Genomic DNA, 17,391 nt, shown 5'->3' with positions numbered 1-17,391 from the left:
GCTTACTTTGTTTCCAGGGGGGGATGATGTGGTGTAGTGTCTCCCCCTGCGAGATCTCCGTGTTATCATACATTTATGTTTCGTAGTAGTCTAGCTAGATGGCGCACCCCCCTTCGGTCATGTGACGAGCTTGGACCAATCAGGAGGTGCCTTCTGGCGTGTTGAGTCTTCGTGTAATAAATGGCCGCTAGCCGGCTGTCCTTTGTCCGGTTTTCAACAGGAGCAGTTGGCTCCGCGTCTCCCTCTCTGCGTCGGGCGCTCGCCGCGCGCTCTCCGGACGCCGGGCCCCCACTTGCCTGTCGCTGCCAACACAACAAAGGCTTTGTTCTTTATGGTAATACACAATGAAACACAGGAATGCTGCTAAAATACCCTCACTACAAGAAACATATGTCATCAAAATTCCTTTTATATCTTTCTTGAAGTGTTCGGCTATTCGCTTACATTGACAATCATTGTCGATAATTTCTGCAAAGCTTTTTTTTCTTTCAGGTGTCCTGATTGCGATACCACTAAAGAACCGGTTTTGCTGCTCCCGTGATGGCTGCTGCACCACTTTCGGGCACAAATAGCTGTTGTGTAGAACAGGCATAGGACACTTATAAGGGAATCATTATTTTGGCACTCACTGGCTTCGTGGGGGCTAATCAGCTTGGAGGCGTAGGACGAAATCCCGATGCCAGCTGCTCCACCGGGCGCACCTAGGACGTAACCTGCAGGCATAAACAGAGAAACCATTGTTCATACCTCACACTGCTTTTTGCCTCATCTACGAGACCGATGGCCAGGTGACATTTCATCATTGCCGCACAGGTACACACATTGTCACGCAACAACTTTAGCCCTTTCAGCGTTGCATTTTTTCGAAGGGGATGCAAGCCCAGTGCTTAGGTTCTTTTCTCAGATATTATAAAACAAACACAACCGTTTATATTCCGTTATTTGGAAGCGAAAAAATGCTACAACCGCTACAACTTATAACTAGTGCTGCTAGGTGAACACCCCCGTTACAACATAGATAGTGGGAAATGCACTCTTAGTGAGGTCCTCACTACAGAGTGGAGAACTTATGAGTATGTCAGTGATATAGTGGGATAGAAATGTGGAAACATACTGGTAGGTCAGTGACACTAAAAGGGTTGATGGGTCAACCATTTGGTGTGAGCGATGAAATACACACAATAGGAACAACTGTCCCAAACTTTGGCCCCAAGATGATCAAAAAAGCACATTAAAGGTGCCTTTACCACTGTTTAGCTTGGTGAACAAGTATTCACTAAGTACAGTACAGATATCAAAACTGTTAAAGGGACACCAAAGGCAAATCATAAGTCGACGTGGACTGTTTAAATAATATTCCAGAAATCTCGCAACGCTTGTTTCGTGCCAAGGAAGGTCTTATTTTACAATAAAATTGCATCTGAAGGGTCCGAATGCTTTTTTCGAAATGTAAATCTCCTGGGACCCAACCAGGGGAGTGGTGACGTTGCATTCAGCATCTACACCCTTTGCTGCTGTCGGTGAGTAAAATGGCACCTGATAGACGACGGCACAGAGCCAAGACAGGGCGGTGGATTCGCTGTTGCAGTTGCCTTTTGGTCAAGTGGTGTAGACCGTTCGGGCATCCCGTGACATAACATGAAAGTTGAATTCTCTGCTACTTGCAGTTTGTGCGAGTTTCGTGAGCCAGCAAAACCAGCACAGCACTACGTGACAACGAAACTGTTTAAACGCGAAAGGATGGGTGATGCAGAGGCGTGTGAAAATGAAGCCTTTCGACTGTTCGCGTTGTTGTCAAAGGTAATTTCAATTAGTTCTTTTTTCTAAATATGAAATAGAACTGGACAAGTAACATTTTATTTTGTCTTACAATACAATGATGTTTCTTGTAATGAGTGGTTGAATACTAGTAACAGAATTTAACTGAGGAGTGCTTTCAATAATACCATACAATGATGTTCTTTTTTTGCAATTAGTGGCTGAGTACTAGCAACAGAATTTAACTGAAAAGTGCTTTCGCCAGTGGACAAGCACTTGAGCGTCCTGGGGGAGCCTCTAATCATGTCGTGCATTTACCTGTTTCTCAACGGTTAATATCTCTGATTGCGATAATATTCACGCCTTGGAGTTCCTCGAACACTAATCTATCACTTCAGCTTCGCTTAATATTTGCCTTTAGTGTCCCTTTAATGACCAACCCTCATCAGCTGCACAGCTGCCAGCATTTCGAGTACCGACACAGCTGATTTGTATTATTCAGTGGCACAGGGTCTTATTATAAGACGAGCACTTCATGCTGACGCAGGTACCAGAGTTTAGAAACAACATGCATAAAGCACTTGTTTTGCACCTAACAGTTGTAAGGTCTGCACAGAGCCACGGACACCTGAGCCAAGCTACAATGTGTAGCACATGAAGTATGCAAGTGTAGCTCAAAGCAGCTCCCTCCTCCCAGACAAAGAATGGTGATGGGCACAGTGGCATTCTGCCGATGAGCATGACGTCGTAAGTTCTATCACCGGCCACTGTTTGCACAAAATTATTGTGAAAATGCATTCTGTGAGAGATAATCGCAACCCCTTCAGGCACCAATTAATCATACCCATTGAAAATACGGTTTGACCACATTTTATGCACCTTTAGAATTATGAAAAGAGTAGAGCTTCAAACCAGAACGAGAGTGTCAGTCAGCGAGTTTTGCTCAAGTCTTAAGAATGTGGACTCCATGCTAAAAACCTCTCCAGAGCCATCAGATACTAGAGCATCTGCTGTTTCATGTCTAGCGTGTTTGAAATGCACCGATCCAGCCACTTTAAAGATATTCCTTGCACAAAAAATTGCGAAAAACAATAAAAGATGAGAACCCCTTAGATGATGAAATGCTCACGTGAGCAAACACTGTCTGAATTGCAGCTTGTCTTACTAAAACATTTTACACATAATTAATTAAACTTGGAGCACAAGTCCTATCAGAGGTGTTCGAGATGTATGAAATGCATTTTAACAGTCCCAATTTTCACCAGTGCTTTTGCTTTGGATGCACTAACTTGACATGCACAATTGTGCTCACAGCGCCTCAAGGAATTAATGTTTAGGTGGCAATATTGGGTGCAACAAAAATCGTTTCAGGGCCTTTTTAAGGCCCATCCTGTTACAAAGCTCATTAGGTTTTTAATGTATCCTTGAGAGAATTGCCTACTGGCATGCCTGGCTTGCTACTACAGATGTTGGTAAAACGTTTGCTAAAATAATAGTAAAATGTTTCCACCCCAAGGAAGCAGATCCATCAGTCCCCGCCTTTAAGAAAATGGTTTCGAATGTGAAGTTACAGATGGTATTTGAGACCACAAGGCCATTCTCGTATCTATTTCCATTTCAGTTCGCAGCAATCTTTTGCTTATTCTACTTTGCCTGATTTTTCACACGCCGACGACGCGACTATTATTGATCTTTTATCTGATTCTTTTGATGATTTCGACTGTCTCAGCAAATCTAATGATGTGAATTTCTTGGTGGCTTTTTTTGGAAATGATTGCGGCAAGCTGCATCCAGCGCTTGGTCCCTCTGAAAACAAAAAAGAAAAATCCCAATTTTCCCTGGATTTCGTGTGACATACGTCATCTGGTGCGTCGCATTACTAGGTTAAGGCATTTAAGGTGAAACGGTGACCCCCTTAAAATGGCCAAATTTAACATAGCAAAGGCGGAACTTCGCCTCAAAATTAGTTAATCAAAGGACTTGTACTTCAGGGTTACATTACAAGTTCTAATTAATAAAGAGAAAGTCAGACATCCGCCCATTCGTAGCAACTGCTACCAAGGAAACCCATATGGGTTCCTCGAAAGAAAAGCCTCACAGTTAAAAAAAAATTCGTCCTGGTCCGGGACTCGAACCCGGGACCACCGCCTTTCCAGGCAGCCGCTCTACCATCTAATGAAAAGATATAATGAAAAGTAACCCTAGAAGATTTTGGGCTCCAATCTTACCCAGCTAGCCTCCCCAAATATAGGTGTTATAAATAATGTCCCTTCAAATGATACATTAATTATCGCCACCGCATTAAACAAATATTTTCAATCCATATTCATAACTGATAACTTCTACTTACCTACCTTCATTCACGACTCACATTATTCAATTGGCAATATTACGGTGTCTCTCAAAGGTGTTCTGAATCTAATTTAGCACTTAGAAAATAAAAAACCCAGTGGCCCGGATGGCATTAACAATGCTTTTCTCATTAGATGTTGTGTTTGAAGCAGTCGATATTTGGCTGTAATTTTTCACACATCTTTATATACCTCGACAGTTCCTTTAGTTTAGAAATCGGCAAAAATTCTTCCTTTGTATAGATCCAGCAACAAGTAGTCACCATTAAACTATCGTCCGATTTCATTAAGGTCTCAATCGTGTAAACTTCTTGAACATATCATCTTAAGCATATTATAATAACGTTTTGAATTATGCCCAGCATGGTTTTTGTCGCAGGTTTACTACAATAGCTCATCTCGCAGAATTCTAGCCTGACATTTCACACGCTCTTGACACTGGAAATCAAATAGATGCCGTTTTCATCCATTTTTCCAAGGCATTCGACACTGTTATGCACTCAAAAATTCCACGTAATCTTCACGCAATACTTAACAACTCTTCCTCAGTTGACTAGATCGCTAGCTTTTTACACAACTGTTCCGAGTATGTTTAATTTAATTCCTCAAACTCGTCTGCAGTAAATGTGACGTCCGAAGTTTCCCAGCGTTCAGTGCTGGGGCCTCTTTTGTTCTTGTTGTATATAAATAATTTGCTGAATCATATGTCAGCAAAAATCTACCTTTATGCTGCCAACTGTGTACAATGTAATTAACTTGCATGTTGACCACTTTTCACTTAATGATTCTTTTACACAATTTTGCAGGTGGTGAGACAAATGGCAAATGAAAAATTACAGGGCCTCTTAAAGTCTCGCAAGAGGTGAATGGCGAAAGCATAATCTTCCTCCTCTTATCATTTGCCTTTTTCACTTTGCCTCTTCTCTTTCTCTTCTTTCTCTTGGTCATTTGTAATCAATTGTGGTCATTACAAGCTGTCGTTAGACATGTTGGTCATATCATAGTCATTAGTAGTCTTTAAAAGTCATTTCAGTCATTATTAGTCATTACTGGCCATTACTAAGAATTTTTAGTCATTTCTAATCAATTGTAGTCGTTACAATTCATCGTTAGACATATTGGTCATTTCATAGTCATTACTAGTCATTTCAGTCATTATTATTCATTACTGCTCACTAGTAAGCATTTTATAGTAGTAATTTGTAATCAATTGTCATCACAAGCCGTCGTCAGACATATTGGTCGTTTCGTAGTCGCCAGTAGTCATTATGTCATTATTAAACTCTATCAATCTCTATTATAACATTATCATTCACTAACTACCACTAACTACCACTATCAATCATTTTTCATTCTTTAGTCTGTCTTCATATGGCATGATGACGCTTTGGCAGACACTCCGGTGGTCAGGCCTTCTGACAAACTTCACCATGAGCCTAGAAAGGCTTTCGCCTTAATATAAACTTTGTAAAAACAGTCACTTTATCTTTTAGTAAGTGCACTTCTGTTTCTTTGTTGAATTATTCATTTAATGGATCTTCCCTTGAACAGGTGTCTGAATACAAGTACCTTGGCCTTATCTTCACATCTAACATGTCATGGGCAAAGCATATTGAGTACACATGTAATAAAGTGCTAAAGAAAATAGGCTATATAAATCGCACATTGCGAAAAGCTCCACGTAGAATGAAATTGCTATCATATAATCTAACCCATTCTCGAATATGGTTGTCCCATCTGGAATCCTTATAAAGTATCTGACATTATCACCCTTGAATCAGTTCAAAAGAAAGCAATTGGTTTCATATACTGCCGTTATGACTGGAACTTCTCACCCTCATCTCACCTTGTTGCACTAGGTCTACAATGTCTGTCCAAGCGGCATGATCATGGATGCCTTAAATTGTTTGCATAATCTCTTAACACGAGGGTCACAATGTGGGCTTGGTAACATGTCTTGAATAGGTGTACGGCAGCGCAATTACTAAAAGACAGGACAAAAGAAGACATGCAGGGACACACGCAGCGCTAAATTCCAGCAATGTTTATTATTGAAAACCAGGGCGCACTTATACTCAGCCAACACGAGTCACGGCCACGTGAACAGATAAACATTCAAAGTGAAACGTTTTTGTAAGTGATATCCTAAGCCATGCATAAAAATTTCAGTTCTTTTACAGAAAGAGCCAATGACGGTTTGCTGATACAAGAATCCCCCAGTGCGGCAATCTGCTCAGCTTCTATTATAAGTCTAGTCATTTCGCACTTCTACCAGTAATGGCTGTTGATTCACACTGTGGACAGGCACTATGCTCCACAGTTGCAGCAAATGCACCAGACAAATGGAAAGGTTCATGAAGCTTATTTATGAAACATGTAAGTCATCTTGACCAAAATTTCAATTGCCATCATACATTGGCAGTACGAGTGGATGTTACTGGTGTGGGCAGATGTAAATGATTAAGCAGGTCCAAAAAATATGCTTTGAAAATCTACTGCCAACTGTATTCGTATTTTTCTGAAATAACTTATGCCCTATTTGAGATTAGATTTACCTTAAGCTGAAAGCAAACTAATAATTTTAAGTAGGGGTGTGTGAACATCGAATGTCACTGAATCGAATCGAACAGTGAGCGTTCAAATAATTCAATTTGTGAATCCAATATGTACAGATAGATTTTTTGAATATTCGATACACTCGGTATTGGGAGCGAGCTCCACCACTGGAAGAACTGGCGCCACCGTTGGCATGACGTGGCATGAGGGATCACATGGACACGGCGGCCAAGTCGGCTGCTTCGGAAGCGCCGAAGCGAGCTGAAAACGAAAGTTGAAAGTCTCACCCGCGTCGCGGTTCCGATTAAGTGGTGAGGCTTTACCACCTTGGGTGTCTGCTTGACAACATTTGAAAGCGCTATAATAGGTAGTGGCTGCCTTTGGAGGCATGGTAGGCTACTGCTCGGTGCCGTAGTGCCGGACGTACGCAACGGAGCCCGGTGTCAGCCTTATTCCCATGCAGCCGCAGGGCAAGGAGCTGCGTGAAGCTCGGCAGGCGAAACTTAGAACTGGCAGACAGCCATCAGTTACAATTCGGTTATGCAGCAACACAGACGTGAGGAAGATTTCTGCTACTGCGCCGAGTCTGCGATGTTTGGTGAGTAGCAGAAAACGCGCGCTGAGACACTCGCCCGGATGCTTGGCTAATGTCATGATGCTTTATTAGGTCTATGAACTTGTTGATACTAGATTCTGGCAAGTTCACTGGAATGGAAAGGGAGCGGTAAGAATCGCATTTAATAAAGGCATGGCATATGGTCATGTTTGTGTTATGAATTAATGCACTGGATTGCGAAAAACAAGCAGAGGGAAATTGCAGGCTGAGAAGACCGATAAGCATATAGTGCGACGCAACTTGAGAAATAATATCGAAATGACCAAGAATTTAGAAGACAGAAAAAGATTGAATCATTGCGATGGCACATCACAGTCGCCGTAGACGTCGAAGTCTGTATAACGAAATTATTTTAGAACAGTTCTGATAGCGTCCATGCAACAATGGTTGCTAGTGTGCTGTAAAATGCTTATAAGCTGCGGCCTAAAGCTCATGGCACGGTGCGAAAACGAAAAAAGCCAAACAAACGCGTGGACATGCACGCAGACGCGCAGTCAGTCGCCGCAAACCCGTGCTATCACTGCATTGAGTCTTCATTCTGTTATGCCCCATTTGGTTATGCAGACAGCCCACTATAAGAACACATTTCACATACTTTACTCTCAGCGTTTGCCTACCTTTCATGCAAGAAGCCTGTTCGGGAGACTTCATCGCAGCGACCGCGCGCAGTGGTGTTCACTGTATGTATTCGGCAAAGAGATAGCGTCTGTAAACAATTCTGTGCTTTCAGTTTGCCCAAGATTATTATATCGACAGTCAAAAACTTCCCTCATTTTGAGAGTACCTACATAGATGTCCAGGAGGGCTGCCGCGTGGTGTTTTTATTGAGCGCCGTAAGCGAAACCTATGAAGAGCGTGCCGCGTGATTTCTCATACTAAGCAAGGAAGGCACTACCGACAGATGGCGACTCCGTAACTCCTCGCCCCCAACCGAGACCCATGCAACATGCGCCGCGGAGCCCTTCAGGCTTAATGCCATCCAAGTGAACATTTAACTTCGTTTTCAGTGCAAAGGGAGCGCTGAACATGCCACAGATGGGCCAACCATTTGGTGTGAGTGATAAAGTACACACGATAGGAATAATTGTCCCAAAGGTTGCCCTGGCCAACATGGTAGCAAAATCTGTCACAGCGAGCGCTCCCTGATGTTGGCCAGAGGCGGGGGTCTCACACGCAACGCCCGAACACCGCAATTCACAGAATGGTGCCGCGTCGGCTCGGGCTGCCTTTGTCGGTACGAGGTTTATCCGGGTCGACACAACCGACTGAAATGATAACGTGAATCGGAGAGAGGAACCGGCGAAAAAAGCAGCACGTAAACTGCAAAGATTGGGCCACTTAGCCACCGATAGGCATGCAGATCGTGCTGGATATGGGGCAACGAACTTAATGCTGCTTCAACAGCCAGCAATCTAACCAGCACACGTGATCTTGAGACTGATCACATGATGAGCCACTTGTATAAACATACTAGTGGCAAGCATTCCGCTACTTACGCGGGTTATGGCCCATTACCACATCGGTCAGTGGCCAATTTTCATCATGGCCACATATGCCTAAGCCATTAGGCCTAATCGCCGCTGTTGCTTCGGGCACTGATGACTAATGCTACCGTTTGGTGATGAATCGATGCAGATCTATTCGCAGCAGCCATGTGACACTTGGAAAGGCGACAAACCGCTGCATGGAAGTGAGTGCTCAGGATGGCAACAAAGTTGTTCACAGCAGCAATCTTTGTATCACACCGTACACCTTGGCCTCTTGTTCCTGACGCCATATGTAGACACACATCTGTCCTTTTTTTGTGTGTGTGTGTGCATGGCTTGAACAACCCATCGCAAGACTAGCTTTGGATTTACATGGCAGGTGTGAAAGTGTCATGACTCGGTTGCATGCACTGGTGTTGATGGTGAATAAACTGGAGGGAGGGGGGGTGGGGAGGCTGAGGTGTCACGTGGAGTTCCCTTGACCCTGCAGATTTCAAAATTAATGAAGGAAAAGCTTTCCCTTTATTAATTACTTCTCTTCACCTTGCGAGTTTCCACAGAACTACTACGTCTGATTTCAGAATCCCTGACAGGTGGCAAATCATGTGAAACCTGACAATGAAACGGCACACAGGGCTGCCTGCTATTTAGTGTCAGCAGCAGCTACGCGTGTGGCGGTGATCAAGACACATGATGCAGGGTCCTTTTGTCTGCTGCACACATTGGCTGTATGATAACGTACCTGCCATAAAGTTGGGATAGCACTTTTGTATTTTGGAGAAAAACTGGAAAGCAGTACTTTCTGTGCAATATATAAAAGACTGACACAAAACACAGGTCCACTCTTAAACTAAGAACCTCATTGGTGTTTGGTACTAATAGAATGTCACTAATTCAGTAGTTTCAAAGGGAAAAAAACTCACTTCATTCTATTCAAGATAATCTTGTCAATTTAAAAAAAGAATACTTTGCAGACCCTTATATACTATAACTGAGCTGTAATCAGTGCTAGCATAATAATTTCATGTTTAAATAAGTAAGCACACCACACTGTATATGTCGATTTTTATGTACCCATGTTACTGATAGCTTGCTACATTCTTGCTATACAATGCTAGGAGACTCCCATGTATGTGCACCACCACATTTTCTTGCCCAGAATTTGTAAGCATTAAATTTTATGAAAACTTTTCTGACTCTCAGCTTTTTCTTCTTAGTTCGACTCGATATTTAATTTGAAACCTACTACAGTCGAACCTACTTATAACAATATTCAAGTGCCATGAAAATTTCATTGTTGTAACCGATAATTGTTATAACCGGATTGTACAAAAAAATCAAAATAGGGGGATGGCAGAGCTGTTGCGAGAAAACTGTAATGGTAGGGGAGGCCAGTGCCCCCTACCCAGCACTTTTCCCCGCCCAAGTGCTGATTGTGCTCATTTGTTTAACTGCTTCCTGGGAGCTCCGATCGCATTAAGAAGCTGCGGCTGTCGGCGTTAAAGAATGGCACTGCTATTAGCCCCGAGAACGACCTACATCGGCACTGCAAGTGCCGCTCGCGTGACGTCAGGGCACAGACTTGTGCACGTCGTCTGCTTAAGTTCTGGCGGTGTTCGGGCACTTTCTGCAGCATTTTCGTCTGTTCGCTTTCATCCCCTGTGCTTGTATACTTATGACTGTCATCTCAAATATATCTTTACAACGCCTTTGTTTGCAAAAATTGATTCAAAGAGCTCATTTCCTAGACGATGATACATTTCTCAAGGGCAACGCTACAGTGCCGGCCGAAGGAGCTCAGACCAGCCCACTGTAGGTTTTTCATGCACAAAATATACACTTTGCAGCCTGAGTAATAGAAGCATAAATGCAAAAACATAGTATATAAGAATCCACTTAATATGACACACCTGCCGTATGTATACGGTATGTATGACATACCGCATGTACAGGTATGTCACAAACGCGGGCTACATATGACTTCTGCAACATTCACCTTGATTTTAGACTGCTAAAACATGTTTGCTCACGACGAGTGGTTCATGGTATATAATACTGAATTTTTGCATTTCTCCACCGAAACACTTGGCAGTAACACGATGACCTAACTATCACTGCAGTTCAGAATCTGCTAGTGCCGTTCGCTTTATTAACTGCTTCTAAAAATTGGGCGGTTCTTTACCAATTAATTGTAAGTGGCGGTAATTTGAAGCAAAGCTAATTGAGGCTTACAGCTGTTTGCAGCATATGAAAAGGAATGTAACAATATTTATTCCCTTTTCCGTACTACGAATTCAATTCACTTGACCAATTTATTGGTGCTCAATGCTTTAGGAACAGACATGATGAATCTGTTTGGCGAACTGACACACGCTGCTTGGCCTAAATTTTTTTGAATGAAATATGCTTTTTAAACTGTATGGCTGCAGCCAGAAAGAAGTCGGAGCATCATTCATTAGTAGTATGAGATATATTGGAGATATCATTATTCTCCAGTGGAAGTCAAAAATGGATTCATGCAAGGCTTTTGGTGTCCTCCTTACGAAGATCTGCAAGGTTCTGTATTATGTACTGACGAAGCGAATAGTTCTCCGTTTGAATTAAACAACATTGGATTGAGACAACGGAAGGCAGAATGTACTTGACTTTTCCTTTTCTAGGCAACCTAAGCTGTGCTGTAGTGCCTTGAGTATACTTTAAGCATTGTAATTGGCGCTGTAAAAAAACTGCTTCATGGTTTCAAATCGAAGTTGTAGCGAACTGAAGGGTTTTACGAACAATGCGCGCCTCACCAACATGACAGTCGTTGCTTCCATTCTTAACCACGAAACTTTTCTTTCAGGTGATTGTTGTGACAGTATTTGTGAATTAAGTATGTACGTACTATACATGATGCGCCGTCGTGTTAACAGACATAAGCAATGTGTTTTTTGGGGGGCTTGTTTCAAAGTAGTCGAAAACTTTTTCGTACATAATGCGCACCTAACTCTTCCTCTTACGCATTAATAAAGTAGCTATGTTTCACTAGAACAACTCACCAGAATAATAAGAATTGTGATGAAAGCTTTGCTGCGCAGTGTCCTTCTAACACAGATTTATAATGTTGACACCAAATACCGAAAATTTTCTTCCATGTAAAATGCAATGTCTCTCATAGCTAGGTACTAAGGGAATATGTTAAGTGTTTAGCAGAGTGTCATACATAACTTCGCATGTTGAATTTGTAGGCATTCTTTTGATGCAAAATTTATGGACAGACACGGTGCATATATGCGTTGCAAAACCAGTAGACCCCTTAAACGCTACAGAGCTTGCCATATCCAAGTCACAAATTTTGCGGCTTGAAGAAGCTTTTGAAGAAGAAACTGCAGCTCAGGCATGGCAGCAGGGAGAAGCCGACATATCCATCAATAATTACAGCTGGAGCCACCAATACCCCAAGCATGCACGAAGGGAACGGGCGCATGCGGCAGCCAAGTGAGCCGGAGCGGCAGCCGAGTGAGCCAGAGTGGCATCCTGGCCATGACATCACTCGTGAGAGGGCGCCACTCTAACTTCTTGCCACTAATAACAACTGCAAAGAGGAGTCACAAGTGGCAAGTGATATGCGAGCATCACCTAGGTATCGCCTTGGTGGCCCCAAAAGGGGCCTTTTAAAAACTGCAAGAAGGCTGCCGTGGCAGCCTGTCAGCTTGAGGAATCCAGAGGAAATGCTGGGGCAAGATCGCCACAAACATCTTGCCACATATTTCTCACTGGCTTGCACGAGAAAACCCTACATCCGTCATCCTTGCGTGCCTTACGCAAAGTTTGCTGACATCCTTTTCCAAGCCAACCAGGTGCTCCACATGGTGCAGCAGATGGTTCCTTGCAAAAACGAAGCCTCAGGGGGACTGAATCATCTGCCAGGCCTCTTAAAAAGGACAACGTTGAGGCAGCCTGCCCTACCGCATCATTGCTGCCATCATTGCAGTTGCTATCTGATGCAAGCACGTTTGCCTCATCGGTTAGAAGCATTTAGACTCCAAACCTATAGCGGTGTGCTTTCTTTTCATCGGCAACATTGTGCATTGCTGGTGGTCAACGGGCGAATCAGCCATCTTCCATTAGGCAGCTAGTGAAGCGAAGTTGAGAAACGACGTGGCCAGGAATGACTTCGACATAACCAACAAAGACGAACACGAGCAATTAAGTGGTTTGCAGAACTGTGCTGAATGAGGAGCCGGCGAGCAACGTGCGAGCAATCTGTGAGCTGCACAGTTGGCGCATTCCATTCGTGTTTCGGAGGGTGGCGTGGCGTAGAGTGATGGGCGCAGCACATTCTTGTTCGGAGGGGTGGAAGGGCAAGGAAAAAAGGGCCTGCGGAGATGGCTGGAAGTTGAGCGCTAGAGCAACGGCCCATCATGCAGCAGCTCGAATTTCTCGTTTTCTTTTTCTTCTTTTCAAGGATTTTGCATTTCACTGCATTTCGGTTCGGACACCCAGCAGCCAGACTTCATCATTATAACCGATAATGCGGCATCGGGACATTGTAGTAACTGGTTTATTTCACCATGGAAAACATACAACAGTTGATGGTTGCAGCAACTTCTCATTGTTATAACCGATATAGTGTTAAAACTGGTATGGTTTTGACTGTATTCAGTATTAGCACACCGTTAACTTTAACACTTTTTTTACTACAACTGTAAACAAGGTCTAAAAATTAAGCACTTTTACAAAAAAAATAGTAAGAATTACAAACTATGCATCAGTGTAGCTTTTCTGTTTTTTTTTATGTTGCAAGATTGCAGCCCAAAACGCGATCATTAAGAACATCACCATGTGATGATTATGATGGTGGCTTGCTTGGAATGGGGGGGGGGGTTGTCTTTTTTGTGTTTTGACCGTTCTAGACGTGTTTTTTTTATTACATTTCGAAAGACAGCTTCAAATTAACCTGCTGCGGTGATGAGTCAATGGTTGGAATGCAAAGAATGAACAACTCTCAATTTATTAACCCATTGTACATACATTGTACATGTACATTTGCCCGAATTATGGTCTTTCCAGTAAGGAGCACTTTGTGCATTTAGATGCCATGCAAAAAATGCGCTCATGTAAACAAGTGCTTGTAGGAGGTTTATTTCAGAAAACTGATGAACGTGATAGCGCTTGAAGCACTCTCTTAGGAGGACGCAAGGACTTCCACAGTCGGTCTGTAGGGGTCCTCATTGTTGCATTCTTCCAAAGAGCTCCAATCAGAGGACATTTGCTGACCATCTGAAGGTGGAATATATTCATGCACGCGACTAAAATAATCTTCTGATTCAGTGAACTCACGTAAATTTCATCCTAAAATGTGCACACTGAAAACGTCACCATCCCGTTGGTGCTTTATGCCACAAATTGCGCAAAAAATCTCCTCAAGCATGCAAGAAGAAAAAGGCTGCCTTACTGTGGAGATATTGTGAATGCACTTGAAATTGAGAAACTTCCACAAAACTGGCACTACCAACTCGAATAAATGGTGGTTGAGAGAATGCATGTATTTGCCGGGCTGATTTATTACAGCCCACCAGAAGACCCAAAGAAAACATACAATAGAATGTGCATGCGCATACGTCCATCATGGCAAAGAAAAAAAATTGAAAAACAACAACCTTGCTTCGAAATAGACACACAGCAATGTCATTGGTGGCTCTTTTCTCAATATGATATTTTCTCTGGTGGAGGTGCGGGGTACGGTTCATCCGATGCCACAAACTCCTCCTGGTAGCCGGAGTACCAGCCCTATACTAGTGGACACCCCTGTTCACCGGGCCAGCAGGAGAATCCGAGGATTACCTCCGGAGCTTGATCACCTCTCCGCAACAACATCGACGCCCCCACGGACCAGTATGGAAGGAACATCGACGTCTCCATCGACCATTATGCAAGGTACGGCCACAATGGCAACTCAGTACCTGCTCCAGAATCTCAGAGTACCGAAAGTGTTCCACGGGGATGTCTTCGAGGATGTTGAAGACTGGTTAGCCCAGTTTGAGCGCGTTGCTGAGATAAACGAATGGAGCGACGCGGCGAAGCTGAGAAACGTGTACTTCAGCTTGGAGGACGGTGCTCGCACTTGGTACGAGAACCGAGAAGGGCTCCTGAAATCGTGGCTCGAGTTCCGCTGTGCCTTGCTGGAAACATACACCAATGCTGATCGCCGCGAACGAGCCGAACGGGCGCTCCAATCCCGCATTCATCTGCCGAATGAGAGCGTGACGTCGTACGTAGAGGATATGACGCGCCTCTTCCGTCGGGTGGACCCTACCATGTCAGAAGAAAAGAAGCTGCGCCATCTAATGCGGGGAGTTAAAGAACAGCTATTTGCTGGCCTGGTTCGAAGCCCGCCGAAGACCGTGGGTGAATTCTTAACCGAAGCCACCACGATGGAAAAGATGCTGCACCATCGCTCAGCCATCTATGAAAGGCAAATGAACGCTGCTTCACCTTCGGACCAGCGCTCAGCTACCTATGACAGGCACGCGAATGCTGCTTCACTAACGGACGCGGTTGCCTTTGGAAACCTGGACGTTCTCGGAGACCTTATCCGCTCTGTGGTTCATGAGGAGCTTCAACGGCTCAGCTGCCCGCCTCAGCCCACGCTGGGTTCCATTTCTGCCCTCGTGAGAAGTGAAGTGCAGCAAGCGATCCAAGGTCCCGTCCCAAGCAGCAATGCGCTGCCTGTGACAGCACAGTTGCAGTGGCCGTCGTATGCGGAAGTTTTGGGGCGAGTCCCTGTCCGCGCTCCGACCCATTTCATCCCCGCCACGTCTTACGCCGCGTCATACGTCCCGCCGCTCCCATCAGTGCAACCGATCCAACGTATGGAGGATCGGTGCCCGCTCGAAAGGAAATCTGACGTCTGGCGTACCCCGGACAGAAGGCCTCTGTGCTATCACTGTGGAGAGGCCGGTCACGTATACCGCGAATGCCCATACCGCCGCCTTGGACTGCAAGGTTTCGCCGCGGATTCACCAAGGCCCAGATATGGCGAAAGGCCTAGGGCGATTGAAGAGTACTTGAACCAGCAGGGTATGCCACTGTTCCCGCGGCGGCAGTCGCGCTCGCCGTCCCCCAGGCGATCTTCCCCAGCTCCTAGAAGCCCTCCAATGGCAGCGCAGGGACGATCGCCAAGCCCTCGCCAGGAAAACTAAGAACAGCGACCTTCGGGGGCGAGGCCGCTGATAATCGCCCTTCCGAAGACCTCCCATCGACGCAAGCACGGTCTATGCAGCACGATTCAGCGACGACAGCAGCCGAACTCAGCGACAGACTCTCGCTAGACATACCTGTTGTGCTCGACGGCCGCCACGTTAGTGCGTTACTGGATACGGGTGCCGACTATTCGATCTTGTGCGGAAAACTAGCGACGGAACTTAGAAAAGTTATCACGCCTTGGTCTGGAACGCAAATTCGTACTGCTGGCGGGCATATCGTAACACCGTTGGGCATGTGCACGGTCAGAGTACAAATTCGTGGGTCCACGTTTCCAGCCAGCTGCCTTATACTCCGCGATTGCTCTCGAGACCTCATCTTGGGCGTCGACTTTCTGCGAGAGTATGGTGCCGTTATAGACCTCCGGGCACGCACAGTGACTTTTTCGACAGAGAGAGCAGCGAACAGCCGCGACAATTGCCGACGTAACGCGCTTCGGGTTTACGCCGACAGTGTAACTTTACCACCACGCGCAAGTGTCCTGGTAGCGGTCGTATGCGACGATCTGCGTGACGGCGAAGCTGTTGCAGAGGGCAATTCCTCCTTTATGCTGACTCATGGTGTATGTGCAGCCCGCAGTCTCATTATGCTTCGAAGTGGGCATTCTGCGCTCCTCGTGACGAACTTCAGCCAGGAACATCGGCACCTGTTTCGTCGTACTACTATCGCTTTTGCTGAGCCCTTAGCAGACGTTGCTGAATGCTTTGCGTCTATGACAAAGGACAACCCAGCTCACACACTCAGCAACATCGACATCAATTCAGACCTTTCGGAGGAAAAGCAAGAAGCGCTGCGTGAGTTACTACTTCGGTTCAAGGAGTGCTTCGCATCTACTTCTAAGGTACGCCAGACGCCCATCACGAGACACCGAATAATCACGTACGACGATTCTCGTCCCATACGACAACTGCCTTATCGCGTATCGGCAAAAGAACGCAACGTGATTAATGCACAAGTGAAAGAAATGCTTGACGATGACGTCATACAACCATCCCAAAGCCCTTGGTCGTCGCCGGTGGTCCTTGTCAAAAAGAAAGACGGAACGCTTAGGTTCTGTGTTGACTATAGAAAGTTGAATAACGTCACAAAAAAAGACGTTTATCCGCTTCCGCGGATCAATGATTCGTTAGATCGGCTGCGGCGAACCAAGTATTTTTCATCAATAGATTTGAAGAGTGGATATTGGCAAATCGAAGTTGACGAACGAGATCGCGAAAAAACTGCCTTTGTTACCCCGGATGGACTGTATGAATTTAAAGTACTTCCATTCGGCCTGTGTTCTGCACCGGCCACATTCCAGAGAATGATGGACACTGTTCTTACGGGTCTCAAGTGGCACAGTTGTTTAGTATACTTAGATGACGTCGTCGTGTTTGCG

General features: G+C 44.9%; 1 protein-coding gene across 2 annotated transcripts in view; it reads right to left on the bottom strand.

Annotated features, from left to right (window-relative positions):
• LOC142560888 (proton-coupled folate transporter-like) overlaps positions 1-17,391 on the bottom strand; it is a 137,630-nt gene that overhangs the window by 49,286 nt on the left and 70,953 nt on the right. For both annotated transcript variants that reach the window (XM_075673299.1, XM_075673300.1), the window contains exon 6: positions 630-713. In XM_075673299.1, coding sequence (XP_075529414.1) covers positions 630-713 — 84 coding nt within the window. The remainder of the gene's footprint in view (positions 1-629; positions 714-17,391) is intronic.

The sequence above is a fragment of the Dermacentor variabilis genome, chromosome 10 (genome assembly GCF_050947875.1).
Source record: "Dermacentor variabilis isolate Ectoservices chromosome 10, ASM5094787v1, whole genome shotgun sequence".
Taxonomy (NCBI): Eukaryota; Metazoa; Arthropoda; class Arachnida; order Ixodida; family Ixodidae; genus Dermacentor; species Dermacentor variabilis.
This window is presented reverse-complemented; position numbering and strand designations above follow the sequence as displayed.